Raw genomic sequence first — 17,521 nt, 5'->3', positions numbered from 1 at the left:
GAGTGAGGCCAAGGATCGAACTCTAGTCCTCATAGATACTTGTTGGGTTCATTACCGCTGAGCCACAATGGGAATTCCCCTGATTATTTTATTCTTTAAAATTTTTACCCATTTTTCCATTTTATTTATACGTGTGATCTCCAGTTTAAAAAATCATTCATTCTATACCGTTAGTCTTATTTTCCCTATGGTACAATGTGACAATTGATACTCAGAGAGGAAAGGGCTTATTAAGGTGGGCAGAGCTAGACTGGCAGGATTACTTTTAAAATATTTACCTTAAAAATATCTTCATGTATTTTTTTTTTAAATTCTTGGACTTTCATTGAGTGAGCTAGACATTCTGAGCTCAAATCTCAGGAAAGAGTATTGCAAGTGAAACAGAATTGTAAGAAGAATTTTCCTTGTGGCTCTTGTATTTCAAAAGTGAAGATTTAAGGAGAATGTAAATGGGTCAAGGACAGATGAAAAATGTAAGAAAACTAGATAAGAAGAGCCGTTTTTCCTTCTTCTCTCAATCTCCCAACCCTAATATAGAAATGATTATTTTGGTTTGGGGAAGAGAAAAGATTTGAAAAGGCAGTTATGAGGTTTTAGGTGGGGATGAGTTCTTTTGAGAGGGTCCTACACATGCGTCCTAGGGATGTTGGTGGCAAGATTTCCCAAATGTGTTTGTGTGTTCGAAAGCACATGGGAACTGGGCCTCGACATGTCATGGTTATAGGCCTAGGATGGTACAAGGGCCTGAGGTTAGAAAATGGCTTATTGTGTCCTGAGAGAGCCTTCCAAAGGTTTATGACAACCAGCATGTTGTAGAAGCAGCAAAATCATAACATGAGCCTTAGAGTGGCGTGAAAGATACAGGGAATTCTGTATATTCTGAAGGTGACTTGAGAATAGAAATGAGGGATAACTCAAGAACGACTTTCATGGACTGATGACAGAGATAAGTTGGGTTCATGGACATATCTACAATGTCACCAATCAAATCCCACCACCTCCCTTTTTAAAGTTACAGAATGAAGTATATATCATCTGTTCTCTGAGAAGCCTTTTTTTATTATGATTTCTTTCAGTATGTGCTTTTTTCCTTTTGCACAATCACACTGTATTCCCATCTCTTGTCCATCTCTTTTCACTGTACTGGAAAAATTGGGGAGGTGAAACAGGAAAGGAAGAAAGTCCCCGAGGATACCCTTGCAGTTCTCATCATCTGGGATCTTAGAACAGCAGAACACATCGGATGCTGAAACATACAATGCAATAATGAAACAATTGAATTCCTCAAGAAACAGTGATTTCAGCAAAGCAATTATGCACATTATTGAAAGATGTCATTGCCTACCTACCTCCACCCTGACTCCACCTTCACCCTAGTTCACTTATATGAAATACAGAATTTGGTGAAAGCAAGATCCAAAATCATCTGGGAAAGAAAGGCCTCAGCTTTAAGCACCATGCCCTCCAGTTGCATGACCACAAAGACATCCAGACCTTCCACCACATCTTCTGACCAGCTTCCATCAGCCCCAGAATCTAGCCACATGTCTGATTAGGAAAAGATAAATAGATTCCTGGGTTCCTTTCCTTTTGCAACACATCTACTGCCTGCTAGATCCACCCCCTCCTCTGTAATTTGTTTCTAAGACTTTAGGTGAATTTTCTTGGCTCTTCATTCCTGATTTAAATGGGTTGACATGCTGGGTCAAAATCAACAAGGTATAGCAGGGTAAAATTCAAATATCTAGATTAATTTAAAAAAAAAATCACTAAATAAGCAAAGGATACAGGTAGAGTCAGGGGAGATAATATGAAAGGGAGATGTGCCTGAAATCAGAATTAGAAAATCAAAGCATTCGTCTCAGGAGGATTTCCTTATTTACTGCTTGTTGTTTGTTCTCCATTATGTCTCCAGTGCTTAGGCCAATACTGGCGAATGGTGCATCATCACTAAATATATATTGAATGAATAAATGAGCACAATGAGTGAATACTTCATCCCCGAAGGCGTGCTATTTGGAGCAGACTGGCCATTTGTCAATAAATGATGTAGAAAGGTTTTGTGCCCTGGATCTAAAAAAAGTCTAAACCTTTGCTTCTAAGATTCCTTGTAAGATTTTATGACTCCAGTAATGTCAACTCTAGATCATGTCTATAACCAGAAAAAATAATGCATAATTGACCAATATGGGATAGGGTGGTTCTCAATATCATACTGAACTCTCAGGCATTTCTTTGAAATAGGTTAGTGTGGGTCTTTCCCAAAGAGAAGCCTGCAGGTAAAACCTTTTCTTATCCTGGTGACAATAAGAAATAGGGTAGAGTATGTGAAAGATATTGAAGATCCAAGTAGTCATCTCTTTCTTGCAAAGCCACTTGCAAATGTTTGAAGAGTCATTTCCTCTGTGATTTCAGAGTACAAGAGATCATCAAATAAAATACTCACGTTTTCCCGGCACGGTACAACTCGAAAGCTTTGTGGATTTGATTAAAAGGCAGCTGATGTGTTATTAATGGATCTATGTTAATTTTATTTTGTAGATAATCAGTCACTAGTTGGGGAAAACTGTCTCTGGTTTTATAATCTGCAAAACAAAAGGCTTTTGTAATAAGATTTAAGAAATTTTAAACCAACCAAATGAAAGAAAAATCAAATAAGTCATGGATATAGGTAAAGTATTCTAAAAATTTGCCATTGAAGATGAAAGAGAATTCATTTGTACATCAGAAGCTGTTGACTGCTGTTGCTAAGTGTGGCTGCTACAGACAGTTCTGTTACTCCTTTGGAGAAAAACTGGGTCAATATTCATGTGTTCCTGAGTCCCTTTTAAATCAGCTAGCAGTCTCCAACCCACCTCCTGGGTTTACCACTATACAATCATTTCCTCCTCTCTCTCTAGTCACACACATTGAGATGGCAGGGGAATTTCCTGCCATCAGAGCAATGGATGGAGATGGGAATTTTTAGTAAAGCTGTTGGTCAATCTTGTTCAGAAATAAGGGCTCCTATGGCGGGACAAAAATCAGAACCAAATACCAAGTTGGTGTATGTAATTATCCAAAAAGCATTGCGTTAAAATAGCACAACAAACTTTGAATCCATCAGTGTAGAACTGAAGTTAACTGAATTAGTCCAAACACGGGAAAAATACAAAAACTATAAACTTTATTTGGATATTTAAACTCTAATTTAATTAAATTAACTAAAATTGATTTGCAAAATACACTAACTCCTCCGAGGCAAAGTCTTTGGAAACTTCTACCATTATAGTTCTGTTTCCCCAAGGAAAGGAATTTTGAATTCCATGTTTGAATTCCATGTTTGAATTCCACAGAGTTGAAGAGAATTTCTTGAGAGCAACCAACTGGTCCCCTCTATTCACTGACCTACCGCCTAAACATGTGCCCTTCAGTGTCCGTCCAGAGAAAACATTCCCCGCATCGAGGGAAAATGGTGTGTTTGGTGGAGTCACTCCAATGATGACACAGACACCATAGCTTAGGTGGCAGGATTCCCAAGCGGCAACCTGATAATGACAGTAATGACCATTAGCACATTCCCATTCATAAATAACTACTACCAGTGGTGGAAGGAAGTGGGCGTTCCTAGATTTTAAACCTCCTCCTGGGTGGATGTTACTTCAACCTCAGCTTCAACTCGGCCAGTGATGGACTCTCACTAGAGAACCAGTAGAGTTTAGTGGTAAAGAGCACAGACTCTGCTGCCGTGTGACCTTAGGCAAGTGACTTTACCTCCCTATGCCTGTTTCTTTATAAAAATAGATAGAGTTGTTATAAGGATTAAGTGATTTATCATACTTCAGACATTTAGAGCACCATCTGGCACATAGCACCTACCATGTGTTTATTAAATAAAATTATTCACTGCCTCAAAGGCCACACACTTTTTTCTTTGCCTGAACTTCTCATGTGCTATGACTCTCTGTCCAACTCGTTTTTATTGAAACAAAAAAATATATACATTATATGTGTGTGATGCTTCATTTTTTTTTAAATTCAGTTTTCTAAGACTGTAACAGTACACTTTTTCATATCTATCTATTTGACTTCCTTTTCTAGTTCTTTTTTTTTTTGGTCTATTTGCCTTTTCTAGAGCTGCTCCCGCGGCATATGGAGGTTCCCAGGCTAGGGGCCCAATCAGACCTGCAGCCACCAGCCTACACCAGAGCCACAGCAACGCCAGATCTGAGCTGTGTCTGCGAACTACACCACAGCTCACAGCAATGCCGGATCCTTAACCCACTGAGCAAGGCCAGGGATCGAACCCGCAACCTCATAGTTCCTAGTCGGATTTGTTAACCACTGAGCCACAACAGGAACTCCCCTTTTCTGGTTCTTAACTCTTCTATCTCTCCCCTTTCCTCCCTTTTGCCTTATTTATCTCTTTGCTGTTACAGTGCTACCTCTACCTCCTTCAACCTTCGACCACGTATATTAGGTACACATGAAAGGTATTGAATGCTTCCATTCTCTGCTCTACACTGTCAGATCCAAGAGCCTGGTGCCTATTTTATTCACCCTTGTATCCCTGAACTTAACACACAGGTGCACAGGAGCTCATTTTTCAAATGAGTGAATGCTTCTGATATAGAACACACATGAATATCATATGTAAATTAAATAATGTTCATGCTTAAGTGTAAAAAGATGTCTATGAAGGCTGCTAGGAATATAGGAAAGCAAATACTAGGACTGTAGCCTTTTGCATATTTAAACTTTGTACCCTATACTGACTTTAAGTAGACATTTATTTTTTAAATGAAGTTTTAAAGTGAATTTACATTCCATTTTTAGATTTGGGCTCCACAGTTCCAAAACATATGCTTAGGAGAGTTTATACTTAATGTGTACCCACCCATTAAACATCTACAGGCCTACCTTGTTTTACTGTGCTTTGCATTTTACGGATACTGTGTTTTTTACAAATTGATGGTTTGTGGCAACACTGCATTGAGCAAGACTATCGGGGCCATATTTTCAACTGCATTTGCTCACTTTGTCTCTGTCACCTTTGGTTAATTCTCACAGTGTTTCAAACTTTTTCATTATTATTGTGTTTATTATTGTGATATGTGACCGGTGATCTTTGATGTTACTATTGCAAAAAGATTATGACTTGCTGAAGGCTCAAGATGATAGCTTTTTTTTTTTTTTAGCAATAAAGTACTTTTAAATTAAGGAGTGTACATTGTTTTTTAGACATGATGCTATTGCACACTAATAGACTATAGTGTAGTATAAACGTAACTCTTGTATTCCCTGGGAAACCTAAAAGTGTGACTTGCTTTATTGCAATAATTACTGTGGTGGTTTGGAACTGAACCTGCACTGTCTCTGGGATGCACCTGTACTCACTGTGCCCCAAGCCCCATACCATGGTATCTGAGAGTCCAATGGCCTCGAAAGCAAAGTCAACACCAATGCCTGTCATCTCCATGACCACCTCCTGGACAGGCTTCTTGAGTTTCCGGGGGTTGATACAATCAGTGACCCCTAATGCTCTAGCTTGGGGAAATTTCTCCTCGTTGATATCAACCCCAATGATTCTAGAAGCACCAGAGGCTTTACAGCCCATGACGACAGCTGAGCCGATTCCTCCAAGTCCAAAGACCACACAAGTAGAACCAGGAGTCACCTATAAATTCATAAGGCATGTCTGTGTTAGGAATCAAACCTGGACACATGTATAATTAAAAAAATAAACAAAAATAACTACTGAGACTTTTGGAACCATATGCACCAGTTGAAACATTTGGACTGTTTTGGCCTAGTTTTGATGTTTTCTAGACAAAGCATTATGACATACAAACACACAGGTATTGTTCTCACCTTGGCTGAGTGAACAGCAGCTCCATAGCCTGTAGGCACCTCACAGCTTATGATGCAGATTTTATCCATGGGAGCGGCATCATCAATTTTTGCCACCCCAATCTCTTGCACAACAGTATATTCAGCAAATGTGCTTGTGCGGAAAAAGTGATAAATCTTTTCTCCCCTGCAGGTGAATCTGCTGGTCCCATCCAGCATTAATCCAGAAGAAGGTAGAACACTGTTCCACAATGACACAGGCAGGGCCACCGGCACAGACAGATGGGGTCATAGAGAGAGGAGCATCATCAGCTACAGGTCAGTGCTTGCATAGCAGAAACAATTTAGTAAAAGAGTGGCAAAACAAGTAAAAGATGGGCAAATCTACTCACTCTTGCTTCTCGCAGAAGTTTCCCTTGGGGTGCAAGCAGGCACTGCATTCTCTACATTGTGGAAGAGGGAGTGTGAGGACTTTATCTCCTATGTATAGAAAAAATATGACTGTTAGTTTAAAATATTCCTGGACCAGAAATGCAATAGAATGTTTATAAAAATTTCATTGATGGCTTGAAAACTTGCTATGAACAGATTGTGGCAACTTGTGTAATATAGCCTGTGGTGTTTCGAAGGAGAAACCATATAGCTTGGTTTTAGAAATACCATTATTTTGGGGGGCAAATGATAGAAATATAGGGATATTCCCTTCTGGACAGATAATTATAGGTCTGCTTTCACTCTGGAAATGGTTTCTGTTAAAACCATGAATGAACCATAGCAATGCCATCTACTTTAACCCTTTTGTTTTCCATTTGAAGGCTTAAAGCCCAGTGGTTGTTACCTGCCTTCAATGGCCCAGCTGGATAATAGCAGAGCCCTTGCCATTGAATCCAGTTGCCCTATGATGGCACCCTCACCCACAGCAGGCCTCTGACATGTTTTCTTTAGTGGGGCTAAGTTCCCAGATAGGCTAACTTTGGAGAATAAAAGGAATAGCTCTCCCTTTGCAAAGAGAGGCTGCCTCTGGAGCACTTACTACAGAAGGTGGTTTTTAGGTTGCAGAGTTCTGGCGAGAATATTGATTATGTTGGGATTCAGTCATTAACCCTCCTGAGCACTAGGGTGGCAGAATGGGTAGGGTCTGAGAAAGAGAATTAATGCAGTGATTGCAAATTTACAAAGCCTTGTCAGAGGTCTATAACTGTCCTTATATTGGTCTTTACAAGTGTTTCTAACACAGAATAATTCCCTTTAGCCTCCTGCAGAGCTTAAATGGCATTAAAAATCTCTTGTAAGTTTAGGTAAGGCACGTCTTACCTTCACTGGCCCTAAAAATCCCAGAGGTACCGGATCTCACATTCAGAAGAATCTCAGATTCTGTTCTTTTATCCTTTCCCTTCAAATACTCATTATTTTCCACAAAACTCCCACTGGAATTTTTTCAATTAAAGAGGAGTTAGAGTATATATCCCTCCTATTTGCATTATCTTCTTGGAGATGTAGAAGCTGTATATTTTTTTATTTTTGCCCTTCCTTCTATGCCCAGTGTCAGATGCTTGCTAAATGAATACCCTGATGATAGCTTTGTGACTGTCCCGACCATGTACTTGCTTAAATTTCTTTGTATGCCTGATTCCAAGCTGTGAGGTTTAGTAGTATCTTAACCTGTGTGATCGATCTTATTCACTTTGATCATTTCAGACATGCAAAGAATAGCTATAAGATCCCTTTTGATATGCCTGGAGAAAATAACTTACTTACTTTCTTTGATTCTTTGAAATGTCACTATCATCTTGTCAACAAAAATTCAAGTTCTGTATTCTAGTTGATTAGAACATTCATTCATTTGTCAAGCATTCAAGGAATTCTATCCCCGGAGAGGCACTGTGCTAAGGAAACTATCAACAAAATGAAAAGGCAAGCTTACTGAATGGGAGAAGATATTTGCAAACAATATATCTGATAAAGGGTTTATATACAATATACGCAATGAACCCATACAACTCAACATCAGAAAAACAAAAAACTTGATTAAAAATTGGCAGCTAGGAGCTCCCATTGTGGCCCAGCAGGTTAAGAATCCAGTGTAGTCTTTGTAAGGATGCAGATTCGATCCCTGGCCTTGCTCAGTGAGTTAGGGATCTGGCATTGCTACAAGCTGCAGCATGGGTGGCAGATGTGGCTTGTATTCAGTGTTGCTGTGGCTGTGGCATAGGCCTCAGCTTCAGCTCCGATTCGACTGCTGGCTGGGGAACTTCCATATGCCACCGGTGTAGCCCTAAAAAGAAAAAAGGGCTGAGAACCCGAGTAGACGTTTTTCCAAAGAAGACATATCCCAATAGGCACATGAAAAGGTACTCAACATCACTAATCATCAGGGAAATACAAATTAGAATGACAATGAGATACCACTTCATACCTGTCAAAATGGCTGTTATCAAAAAGATAACAAATAACAAGTGTTGATGAGTATGTGGGGAAAAGGACTCATGCACTGTTAGTAGGAATGTAAATTGGTACAGTAACTATGAAAAACAATATGGAGATTCCTCAAAAAATTAAAAATAGAACTGCCATGTGATCCAGCAATTTCACTTCTGGGTATTTACCCAAAGAAAAAAAAAAACACTAATAAAAAAAATACATGCTGGAGTTCCCGCCATGGCTCAGTGGTTAATGAATCCAACTAGGAACCATGAAGTTTTGGGTTCGATCCCTGGCTTGCTCAGTGGGTTAAGGATCCAATGTTGCCTTAAGCTATGGTGTAGGTTGCAGACGTGGCTTGGATCCTGCATTGCTGTGGCTGTGGTGTGGGCCGGTGGCCACAGCTTTGATTAGACCCCTAGCCTGGGAACCTCCATATGCTGCAGGTGCGGCCCTAGAAAAAGACACACACACACAAAAATACATGCCTACCAATATTTATTATAGCACTATTTATAGTAGCCAAGATATGGAAGCAACCTAAGTGCCTATCAATAGTCAAATGGTTAAAGATGATGTGATGTGTATATATATATATGTGTGTGTGTGTGTGTGTGTATGTATACACACACAATGGAATATTATATAGCCATAAAAATATGAAATCTTGCCATGTGCAACAACATAGATAGATCTAGAGGGTAGTATGCTAAGTGAAATAAGTCACACAGAGAAAAACAAATACCATGTCATCTCGCTTATATGTGGAATCTAAAAATAAAACAAACAAACAAAGGAAACAAGATGAAAACAAACTCATAGATACAGAAAACACTCAGGTGGTTGCCAGAGAGGAGAGAATGAAGGGGCAAAATAGGTGATGGGGATTAAGTGGTACAAACCTCTACCTTTGAAATAAATAAGCCAAGGGATTGTAATATGGTCAATAATATTGTGATAACTTTGTTGGGGACAGAGGGTTATTAGACCTGTGGTGATCATTCAAAATGTATGCAAATGTCAAATCACTATGTAACACACCTGAAACTAGCATAATATTGTATATCAACTATATTTCAATTTAAAAAAAAAAGAAACACTGGGAGTTCCTGCTGTGGCCCAATGGTATCCATTGGTGTCTCTGCAGCAGCAGGATGCAGGTTCCATCCCCGGTGTGGCACAGTGGGTTGAGGATCTGGCATTGATGCAGCTACGGTGTAGGTTGCAACTCTGGCTTGGATTTGATCCATCTGGGAACTCCATATGCCACACGGAGCCCAAAAAAGAAAAAAAAAGGAAAAAAAGGGAAAAAAAACCCCACTGAATTCTTGTGCAATTAGTTCAGAATAAATTAATTTGCCCAATTATAGAGATTACCCTTTCTGCTGACAATTTATTAGGAAAAAATTTTATTGAGATATATTTGGTATACAAATTATATGTAAGTTTATATTGATTTGATACATTTATGTTGCAATATTATTGCCATTATAGCATTAACTTCTATTGTGTTATATAATTATAATTTTTTTTCTTTTTGGAAACCATTAAGATCTAGTCACTTAGCAAGTTTAATGTTTATAATAGAGTTTTATTGTCCATTTTTTTTAAAAAGAAACATCCTTGCTCCTAGGGTGTTTTTAATCTATTTAGAACTATGCTGGTTCTATCTCAGCTCTCATTTAGCTATGAATATATACCTGGTTCAGCCATTGCCCCTCTGCATTGCTGACGATGATAGCAGAGAAACTGTGTGACACTTGGAATCACTGGATGCATTTAATATCATAATATGTGATGAGTTAAAAGAATTAGAGGCAAACCAACTTATTTCTCCTTAAATACGTTCGTGCATTGTTGGTGGGAAGGTTTCTGCAGCCCACTTCCTACCTGGTTTTACTGAGCACACTCCTTCACCAATACTCTCCACAATCCCAGCTCCTTCATGGCCTGGGATTAAAGGAAATTTCATTGGGCTTAATCCTTTCAGTACATGATCATCGGAACCACAGATCCCAGAAGATGTCATCTGTATAGGAATTAAGTGACCAAGGATCAATTGCTTTGGAATTTTTCTTTTATTTTTTTATATGAGACTGATTATTAATTTTTTTTACACGAATCGTCTCATTTGATCCCTATAACAACACTCAGAGAAGCGCAGGGCAGGCTTCATCACTCCCAATTTAGAGATGTGAAAGGGAGATTTGAAGACTTAGAATAACTTGTCCAAAGTCACATGATGCATGTTCAGACCTAGAAATAAGCTAGATCTTTTGAAATCTACTCTGTAAACTCCATGCCACCAACTAGTTTTGAAATATGAGGAGTAGTTGCATACAATGAAGGACTTTTTGGCCACGTATCAATAGCACCACCATTGAGAAACCAAGAATTTTGTTCCCAATATTGTGAAATGTTTTCCCAATGCTCTGGGAAAATCGATTTAAAAAATTTTAAACTTGTTCGGCAACTCCAAGCACTTACTAACTCTATCTTAGTGTGTTTTTTTTGTTTTTGTTTTTTGTCTTTTTGCCATTTCTTGGGCCGCTCCCACGGCGTATGGAGGTTCCCAGGCTAGGGGTCTAATCTGAGCTGTAGCTGCCAGCCTACGTCAGAGCCACAGCAACGAGGGATCTGAGCAGTGTCTGCGACCTACACCACAGCTCACCGCAACACCGGATCCTTAACCCACTGAGCAAGGGCAGGGACCGAACCCGCAACCTCATGTTTCCTAGTCGGATTCGTTAACCACTGCACCATGATGGGAACTCCTCTCAGTTTTTAAGATTCTTTTTCTAAGAAAAGTAGACAGATCGAAAATCATATTTTGGGGAGTGCCCGTCCTGGTGAAGTGGAAATGAATCCGACTAGGAACCATGAGATTGCAGGTTCGATCCCTGGCCTTGCTCAGCGGGTCAAGGATCTAGTGTTGCCTTGAGCTGTGGTGTAGGTCGCAATGTGGCTTGGATCCAGCAGTGCTGTGGCTGTGGTGTAGGCTGGCGGCTACAGCTCCAAATTCGACCCTTAGCCTGGGAACCTCCACGTGCCATGGGTGTAGCCCTAAAAAAGACGAAAAAAAAATTCAAATTTTGTACGTATCTATATCTGTCCCTTTATATATGCAATGAAATAGGATTTCCTCACATTTGCCTTCAAAGATAAAGGTTAAAAACTTAAATTTACCTTAACACGAACTTCCCCAGCCTTTGGTGGCTCAACTTGAACTTTCTCAACTGAAAGAGGAACATTTTTTGTCCAGGCAATGGCTGCCCAGCATGTGATTGTCTGTTGACACAAGGATAATAAAATGACACATTTAGTGATAACACTTAACTTCTGATCATACAAATGACACTTACTTGCTATAATTTGTAAAAATAAGAAAATCATAAAGAAACTGAAAAATTATTGTTGCAATTTCAGACATGAGCTGTTAAAATTTTAGCATATTTCCTTTCAGTTTCTTACATAATTTTTATGTAGTAGAGATCGTGTCATATAAGCAATTTTGTATTTTGGGTTTTTTTGCTAATAATAGCCACTGTATTTTAACATTTACCATTTAATTGTTCATAAACATTTTCTCGTGACTTCAAAATGCTTACTTTTTTTATTTTGCTTTTTAGGGCCGCTCCCGTGGCCTATGGAAGTTCCTAGCTAAGGGTCGAATGAGAGCTACAGCTGCTGGCCTACACCACAGCCACAGTAACTCGAGATTGCAAACCCACCGATCGAGGCCAGGGATTGAACCTACATCCTCATGGATACTAGTCAGGTTTGTTTCTGCGGCGCCACACCAGGAACTCCCAAAATGCTTTATAATCATTATTTTAAATGGCTACTTTATATTCCATCATTTGACTATGTTCTAATTTGTTTAATCAGCATCTACCTAGAAATGTAATTATTTCCATTGATTTGAATATTATAAAGTATATTGTAATAACATCGTTGTTTATAATTTTGACTTGCCTGTTTTCCTAAAGTAAGGAAGTTGTTTAACAACTTCTTGGTCCCTGGTACACAGCATAGTGATTAGATATTTCTATATATTACAAAACGATCACGATAAATCTAGTGACCGTCTGTCACCACACACAAATAGTACATAATTATTGACTATATCCCCCACACTGTACATTTCATCCCCTCTGACTCATTTATTTGGAAGTTTGTACCTCTTAATCTCCCTCATCTGTTTCCTCTCCTTCCTGACCCCCTCTTCTCTGGAAACCACCTCTTTGTTCTCTGTATCTGTGAGTCATTTGCTCTTTTGTCATGTTTTTCTCTTTGTTTTGTTTCGATTCCACATATAAGTGATATATGATATTTGTCTTTGTCTGATTCACTTAGTATGAGCATCTCTACATCCATTCTTGTTGCTGCAAATGGCTTTATTTCATTCTTTTTTATGGCTGAGTAATATCCATTGTGTGTATGTACCACATCTTCTTTATCCATTCCTGTTTGGGGACATTTAGGTTATTTCCAAGTCTTAGCTATTGTGAATAGTGCTGCTATGAACATATGGGTGCATATATCTTTTCAAATTCGAGTTTTCTTTTTTTGGGGGGAATAAATATCCAGGAGAGGAATTTCTGGATCACAAGGTAGTTCTATTTTTAATTTTTTGAGGAAACTCCACACCATTTTCTATACTGGCTGCACTAATTTACATTCCCACCAGCAGTGTACAAGTATTCACTTTTCTCAATATCCTCACCAACACTTGTTATTTGTTGTCTTTTTGATAATAGTCATTTTGACTGATGTGAGGTGATTCTCATTGTGGTTAGATTTGTATTTCCCTGATGATTAGTGATGTTGAGCATTTTTTCATGTACCTGTTGGCCATCTGTCTGTCTTTTTTGGAAAAATGTTGTGTGCCCATTTTTCTTTCTTTCTTTTGTTTTTTTTTTGTCTTTTTGTCTTTTTAGGGCCGCACCCACAGCATATGGAGGTTCCCAGGCTAGGGGTCCAATTGGAGCTGTAGCCTCTAGCCTAAGCTAGAGCCACAGGAACTTGGGATCCGAGCTGCGTCTGTGACATAACACACAGCTCACAGCAACGCTGGATGCTTAACCCACTGAGTGAGGCCAGGGATTGAACCCACATCCTCATGGATACTAGTCGGGTTAGTTAACTGCTGAGCCACGATGGGAACTCCCCCATTTTTCAATCATATTTTTTTATGTTGATTTGTATGAGTTCTTTGTATATTTTGGATTATCCTCTTATTGGAATATTATTTGCAAATATCAGTGGGTTAGGGCTAAAATGATTTCCAAATCTTTTTACAGAAAGTTTGAGTGATTTGGCACAGGTCCTAGAAGTATAAAAGAATATTGATGTCATGATTTTTTTCCACCCTCATTAGCATAGACTGTAGTCATTAAAAACAATATATTGGACACACAGAATAGGCTATTTCTTTTCGTTAATTTTTTTTTTAATGTTAAAGATGTTTCATACTTTATGTTATTCATACATATTTTCCATTTTAATGGAGTGTTTGGTCATATATCTTTTTTGTTTGTGTGTTTTTGTTTTTGTTGTTGTTGTTGTTTTGTTTTTTTTTGTCTTTTTGCCATTTCTTGGGCCGCTCCTGCGGCATATGGAGGTTCCCAGGCCTAGGGGTCAAATCGGAGTCGTAGCCACTGGCCTGCGACAGAGCCACAGCAACTCGGGATCTGAGCGGTGTCTGCAACCTACACGACAGCTCACAGCAATGCTGGATTCTTAACCCACTGAGCAAGGCCAGGGATCGAACCTGAAACCTCATGGTTCCTAGTTGGATTCATTAACTACTGAGCCACAGCAGGAACTCCCTGGTCATATATCTTATGTAAGTATCTACTGGCATCTTGGTATTTTTTAAATTAATCATTTAACTTCATTACATGTTAAAGGAGTGACTGGTTGTTCATTAACTTGTCATACATGATTTTCCCCTCTTGATTTTTGACCTTTAATTTAGTATGAAGTTACATGTGTACATACACACACAATGCACACATGTTTTAAAATACTGGCTTTTTAAAATAAATATCTTTTTATTTATTACTTATTCCATTTCTATATTTTGAAAATTCTCTCCATGTAGTCCAAATAAATATTTGTTATCCTCTTTCTAGATTTTTATGGTTTCATTTAAAAATATTAAACTCTTATTTTCATTTAAATTATTTTGTGTAGAATGAAGTTATAGAATCTAAATGAGTTGTTCTAGCAGGAACTCTTGATTAATTTTTTCTTTCATTTATACTTAAATTAGCACCTTTACTATATTAGTTCTTGTATTTATGAGTTTCTCTTTGGAAGCTGTTTCTATTCCATTTATCTTTCTGTTTATTCTTGCAACAGCACTTCAATGATCTGAATGCTTTAACTTTTTTTTTTTTTTGCTTTTTTAGGGCCACACCTGTGGTATATGGAAGTTCCCAGGGGTCAAATAGGAGCTACAGTTGCCAGCCTATGCCACAGTCATAGCAACGTGGGATCCAATCTGAATCTGTGACCTATACCATGGCTCACAGCAACACCGGATCCTTGACCCACTGGGCGAGGCCAGGGATCAAACCAGTGTCCTCATGGGTACTAGTCGGGTTCGTTTCTGCTGTGCCACAATGGAACTCCCTGAATGCTTTAACTTTTTGATATATATTTGGTGGTACTAGTGTCCTTCTTAATTCTATGTATCTTCCATTTGCAAATTTACTGCACTAGTAATTGTAAAATATTCTCAACTGAGTAAATCCATTATGTCTTCAAGAAACTTAGACACCAATAGGGGATAAAATATATGCCTATAACAGAAAGAATAGGGACAAATGCCACCAGGGAAGTTTAAACAAAACAGGTAAAATATGTACTTTATGGAAAAATTTTCATTTGAAAAATGATACACACTCAAGGCAAAAACTTAGAAAACACAGACAAGTGTAAAGGAGGAAAAATACCAAGTCTGGTGCCCAATTGTTACCATTTTAAACATTTTACAAACAGGTTAACTGCAGTATTGTTTTTAAGAGTATAACTCTGAAAGTAACATATGTGGAATACTAGGAAACTGATTAAATAAATAAATAAAAACAATATATTTATTTCTTTGTAATAAATTTCTGTGTCAAATGACAGGCACATTTTTAAAGGCTTTTAGTACAGTCCTGTCAAACTATTACCCAGTAGGTGTCTAGCAATTTATTTTTTCAACAGTGGTGCATGTGTTTCCATAGGTGGGAAAACATTGAGTATTATCATTCAAAATATTTCTTCAGAGAGAAGTCTTAATTTTGTTTCAATTTTTGGGTAACTAATGAAGATGAAATGGATCTATTTTAAGAGTAGCACTTACTTTGCCTGTGGTGTCCATGACGAGTTTTCTGGTTTCCCTGGAGTCTTGTATGGATCCCCGAGAGAAGGTTACCTCTTTGACTCTGATCCTGGGGAAGCTAGACTGAGTATTTATAATTTTTGTATGCTGAAAGTCATTAAAAATAATTACATGGTTACATACCAACATCGGGAAACCAGAGAGATGAGTGGTTGGCGAACATATGAGTGAAGATGAGAAGGGAATATACTGATTAGGGAGGAGATGGATAACAAGGATGCAGGATGAGGGCAGTTAGAAGGGCAGCAGTGGGTGAAAAGGCAATGCAGTGATTCTAAAAAAGTGAATAAAATGTTAGAAACTAAGGGAGAGATTAGCTCCTAATTAGTTAACAATAAGAATTTCTGAAGTATCAATTATATGAAAGGTTAGGCAGGCCCTGGGTCTCCAGGAGTCAAAGAGATGGAAAAGCACAAATAGTGGTTACAACTACTACAGATGCACACTACTATATATGATATAGATGAACAACAAGGATTCACTATATAAGGTAGGGAGCTGTATTCGATATCTTGTAATAACCTATAATAGAAAAGAATCTGAAAAAGAATATATGTATGTATATGCATATGTATACACATACAAAACACTTTGCTGTACCCCTGAAATTAACACAATATTGTAAAACAACTATACTTTCATAAAAAAAGTGAGAAAGATGCTAAATAATGAAGGCAATGTGAGGTCATTATGAATGAATAGAGTCTGATTTAGGTGAGACTTTACCTGCATTTTGAAGAAGGATAGAATTTATGTAAAATAAAAGAATGGCTAGCATATTAAATACAGAGGATTAAGCTCAGTCAAGGTCAGTGAAGCTGCACAATGTGAGTTTGGGGTATTTGCTGCTTCTGATGGTGAAGCTACTGCTCCTGATAATAAGGATGATGATCGTCATGATGTTGGCCTTTTTTATTCACTTAATGCAGTGTTTCTCCACATCAGAATGCTTAAGCATCCCTTGGGAAGTTTGTTTAAAGTTCATAATTCTGTGCCCTACCACTTGATGTTCAGCTTCTGGAGAAGGATACTAAGGCAAATATTAGATCAGGAAGCACCAAGGGCACCATTTATTGACTTGCAGCATAAGAATGTGAGTTCTTTGGCTGGCCACTCTGGCTGCCCCTGATTCACATCCTTTAGACATTATTTGCCTAGGATCCTTCCAAGCTCACCCTGAGGAAGCCAATGGAGCAGTTTCTCTGCTTAAAAGCTTCACAGTTCACAGATGTGGTGAGATGAGAGTAATTTAGGTAGGAGTGGGTGTGAGAAAGTAATCTGGAACAAGGTTCAGCAGTCGTTAACCTTAGATGTGGAGCTTTTCTTGCAAAAGATCTCTCTTAACCCCCAGTCAGTTTTTTATAAGTTTTATTTGACGACTTTTATGGCTACTAATTATTGAGAAATCTTCTCAGGGTTCTGGCCTTAACACTGCTTCTATCTTATCATATAACCTGGGGACCTTCATCCTCTCTAGGAATTTTTGAGGCTCTTGCCTCAACTGGGTTAGGGTGGAGAGGCTTGGCTTATCTGCTCAAAGGCCTGATCAGGAGAACGTTCTTAACGAGGCATTCCAAGGGACTATGCTTTATACAGGGAGGTATCACCTTTACGCCTAAGAAGGCATAAGAATGGAGCTGCTTTTGAATGGTGTTGAGGCTTAGGCTCCCTTTCTTTTTCTCTCTCTTTAAATAACCATGCTCTACAATACCCTGACCTTCAAGCTTTCTGCACCCATGCATCTACGTTATTTCTGTTGAGCAACTTGGACTGACTATGACTTGAAGTCTGGCATACATGAACTGTCTTGTTCAGAAGGTCCAGTTTGGGATTGTCTCTCCCATCTCATCTTGCTTAAGGCTAAAAAAATACTAA

At 38.5% G+C, this 17,521-nt stretch overlaps 2 protein-coding genes across 5 annotated transcripts in view; one reads left to right on the top strand and one right to left on the bottom strand.

The window, feature by feature from the left end:
- The window catches only part of C10H4orf17 (chromosome 10 C4orf17 homolog), a 365,717-nt gene that overhangs the window by 127,382 nt on the left and 220,814 nt on the right, over positions 1 to 17,521 (top strand). For all 4 annotated transcript variants that reach the window (XM_047799480.1, XM_047799476.1, XM_047799477.1 and 1 more), the window contains one exon: positions 6,023 to 6,147. The gene's annotated coding sequence lies outside the window, so the exon portion shown is untranslated. The remainder of the gene's footprint in view (positions 1 to 6,022; positions 6,148 to 17,521) is intronic.
- LOC125138188 (alcohol dehydrogenase 1-like) lies at positions 1,222 to 15,625 on the bottom strand. The gene is made up of 9 exons (XM_047799475.1): positions 15,608 to 15,625; positions 11,437 to 11,538; positions 10,141 to 10,279; positions 6,222 to 6,309; positions 5,851 to 6,070; positions 5,396 to 5,656; positions 3,392 to 3,527; positions 2,447 to 2,585; positions 1,222 to 1,246 (listed from the first exon to the last, which is right to left on the bottom strand). The coding sequence occupies exons 1-9, from the start codon at positions 15,623 to 15,625 to the stop codon at positions 1,222 to 1,224; spliced, it is 1,128 nt and encodes a 375-aa protein (XP_047655431.1).

Source organism: Phacochoerus africanus, chromosome 10 (assembly GCF_016906955.1).
Source record: "Phacochoerus africanus isolate WHEZ1 chromosome 10, ROS_Pafr_v1, whole genome shotgun sequence".
Classification (NCBI taxonomy): domain Eukaryota; kingdom Metazoa; phylum Chordata; class Mammalia; order Artiodactyla; family Suidae; genus Phacochoerus; species Phacochoerus africanus.
This window is presented reverse-complemented; position numbering and strand designations above follow the sequence as displayed.

Bases quoted from the DNA above. Each gene is read 5' to 3' on its own strand.
- LOC125138188 (XM_047799475.1), bottom strand. The intron at 10,280-11,436 runs GTAAATTTAAGT...ATTCCTATACAG, and splicing joins CTGGGGAAGTTCGTGTTAAG to ATGACATCTTCTGGGATCTG. The intron at 6,310-10,140 runs GTAGGAAGTGGG...TTCTATACATAG, and splicing joins AGTGTGCTCAGTAAAACCAG to GAGATAAAGTCCTCACACTC.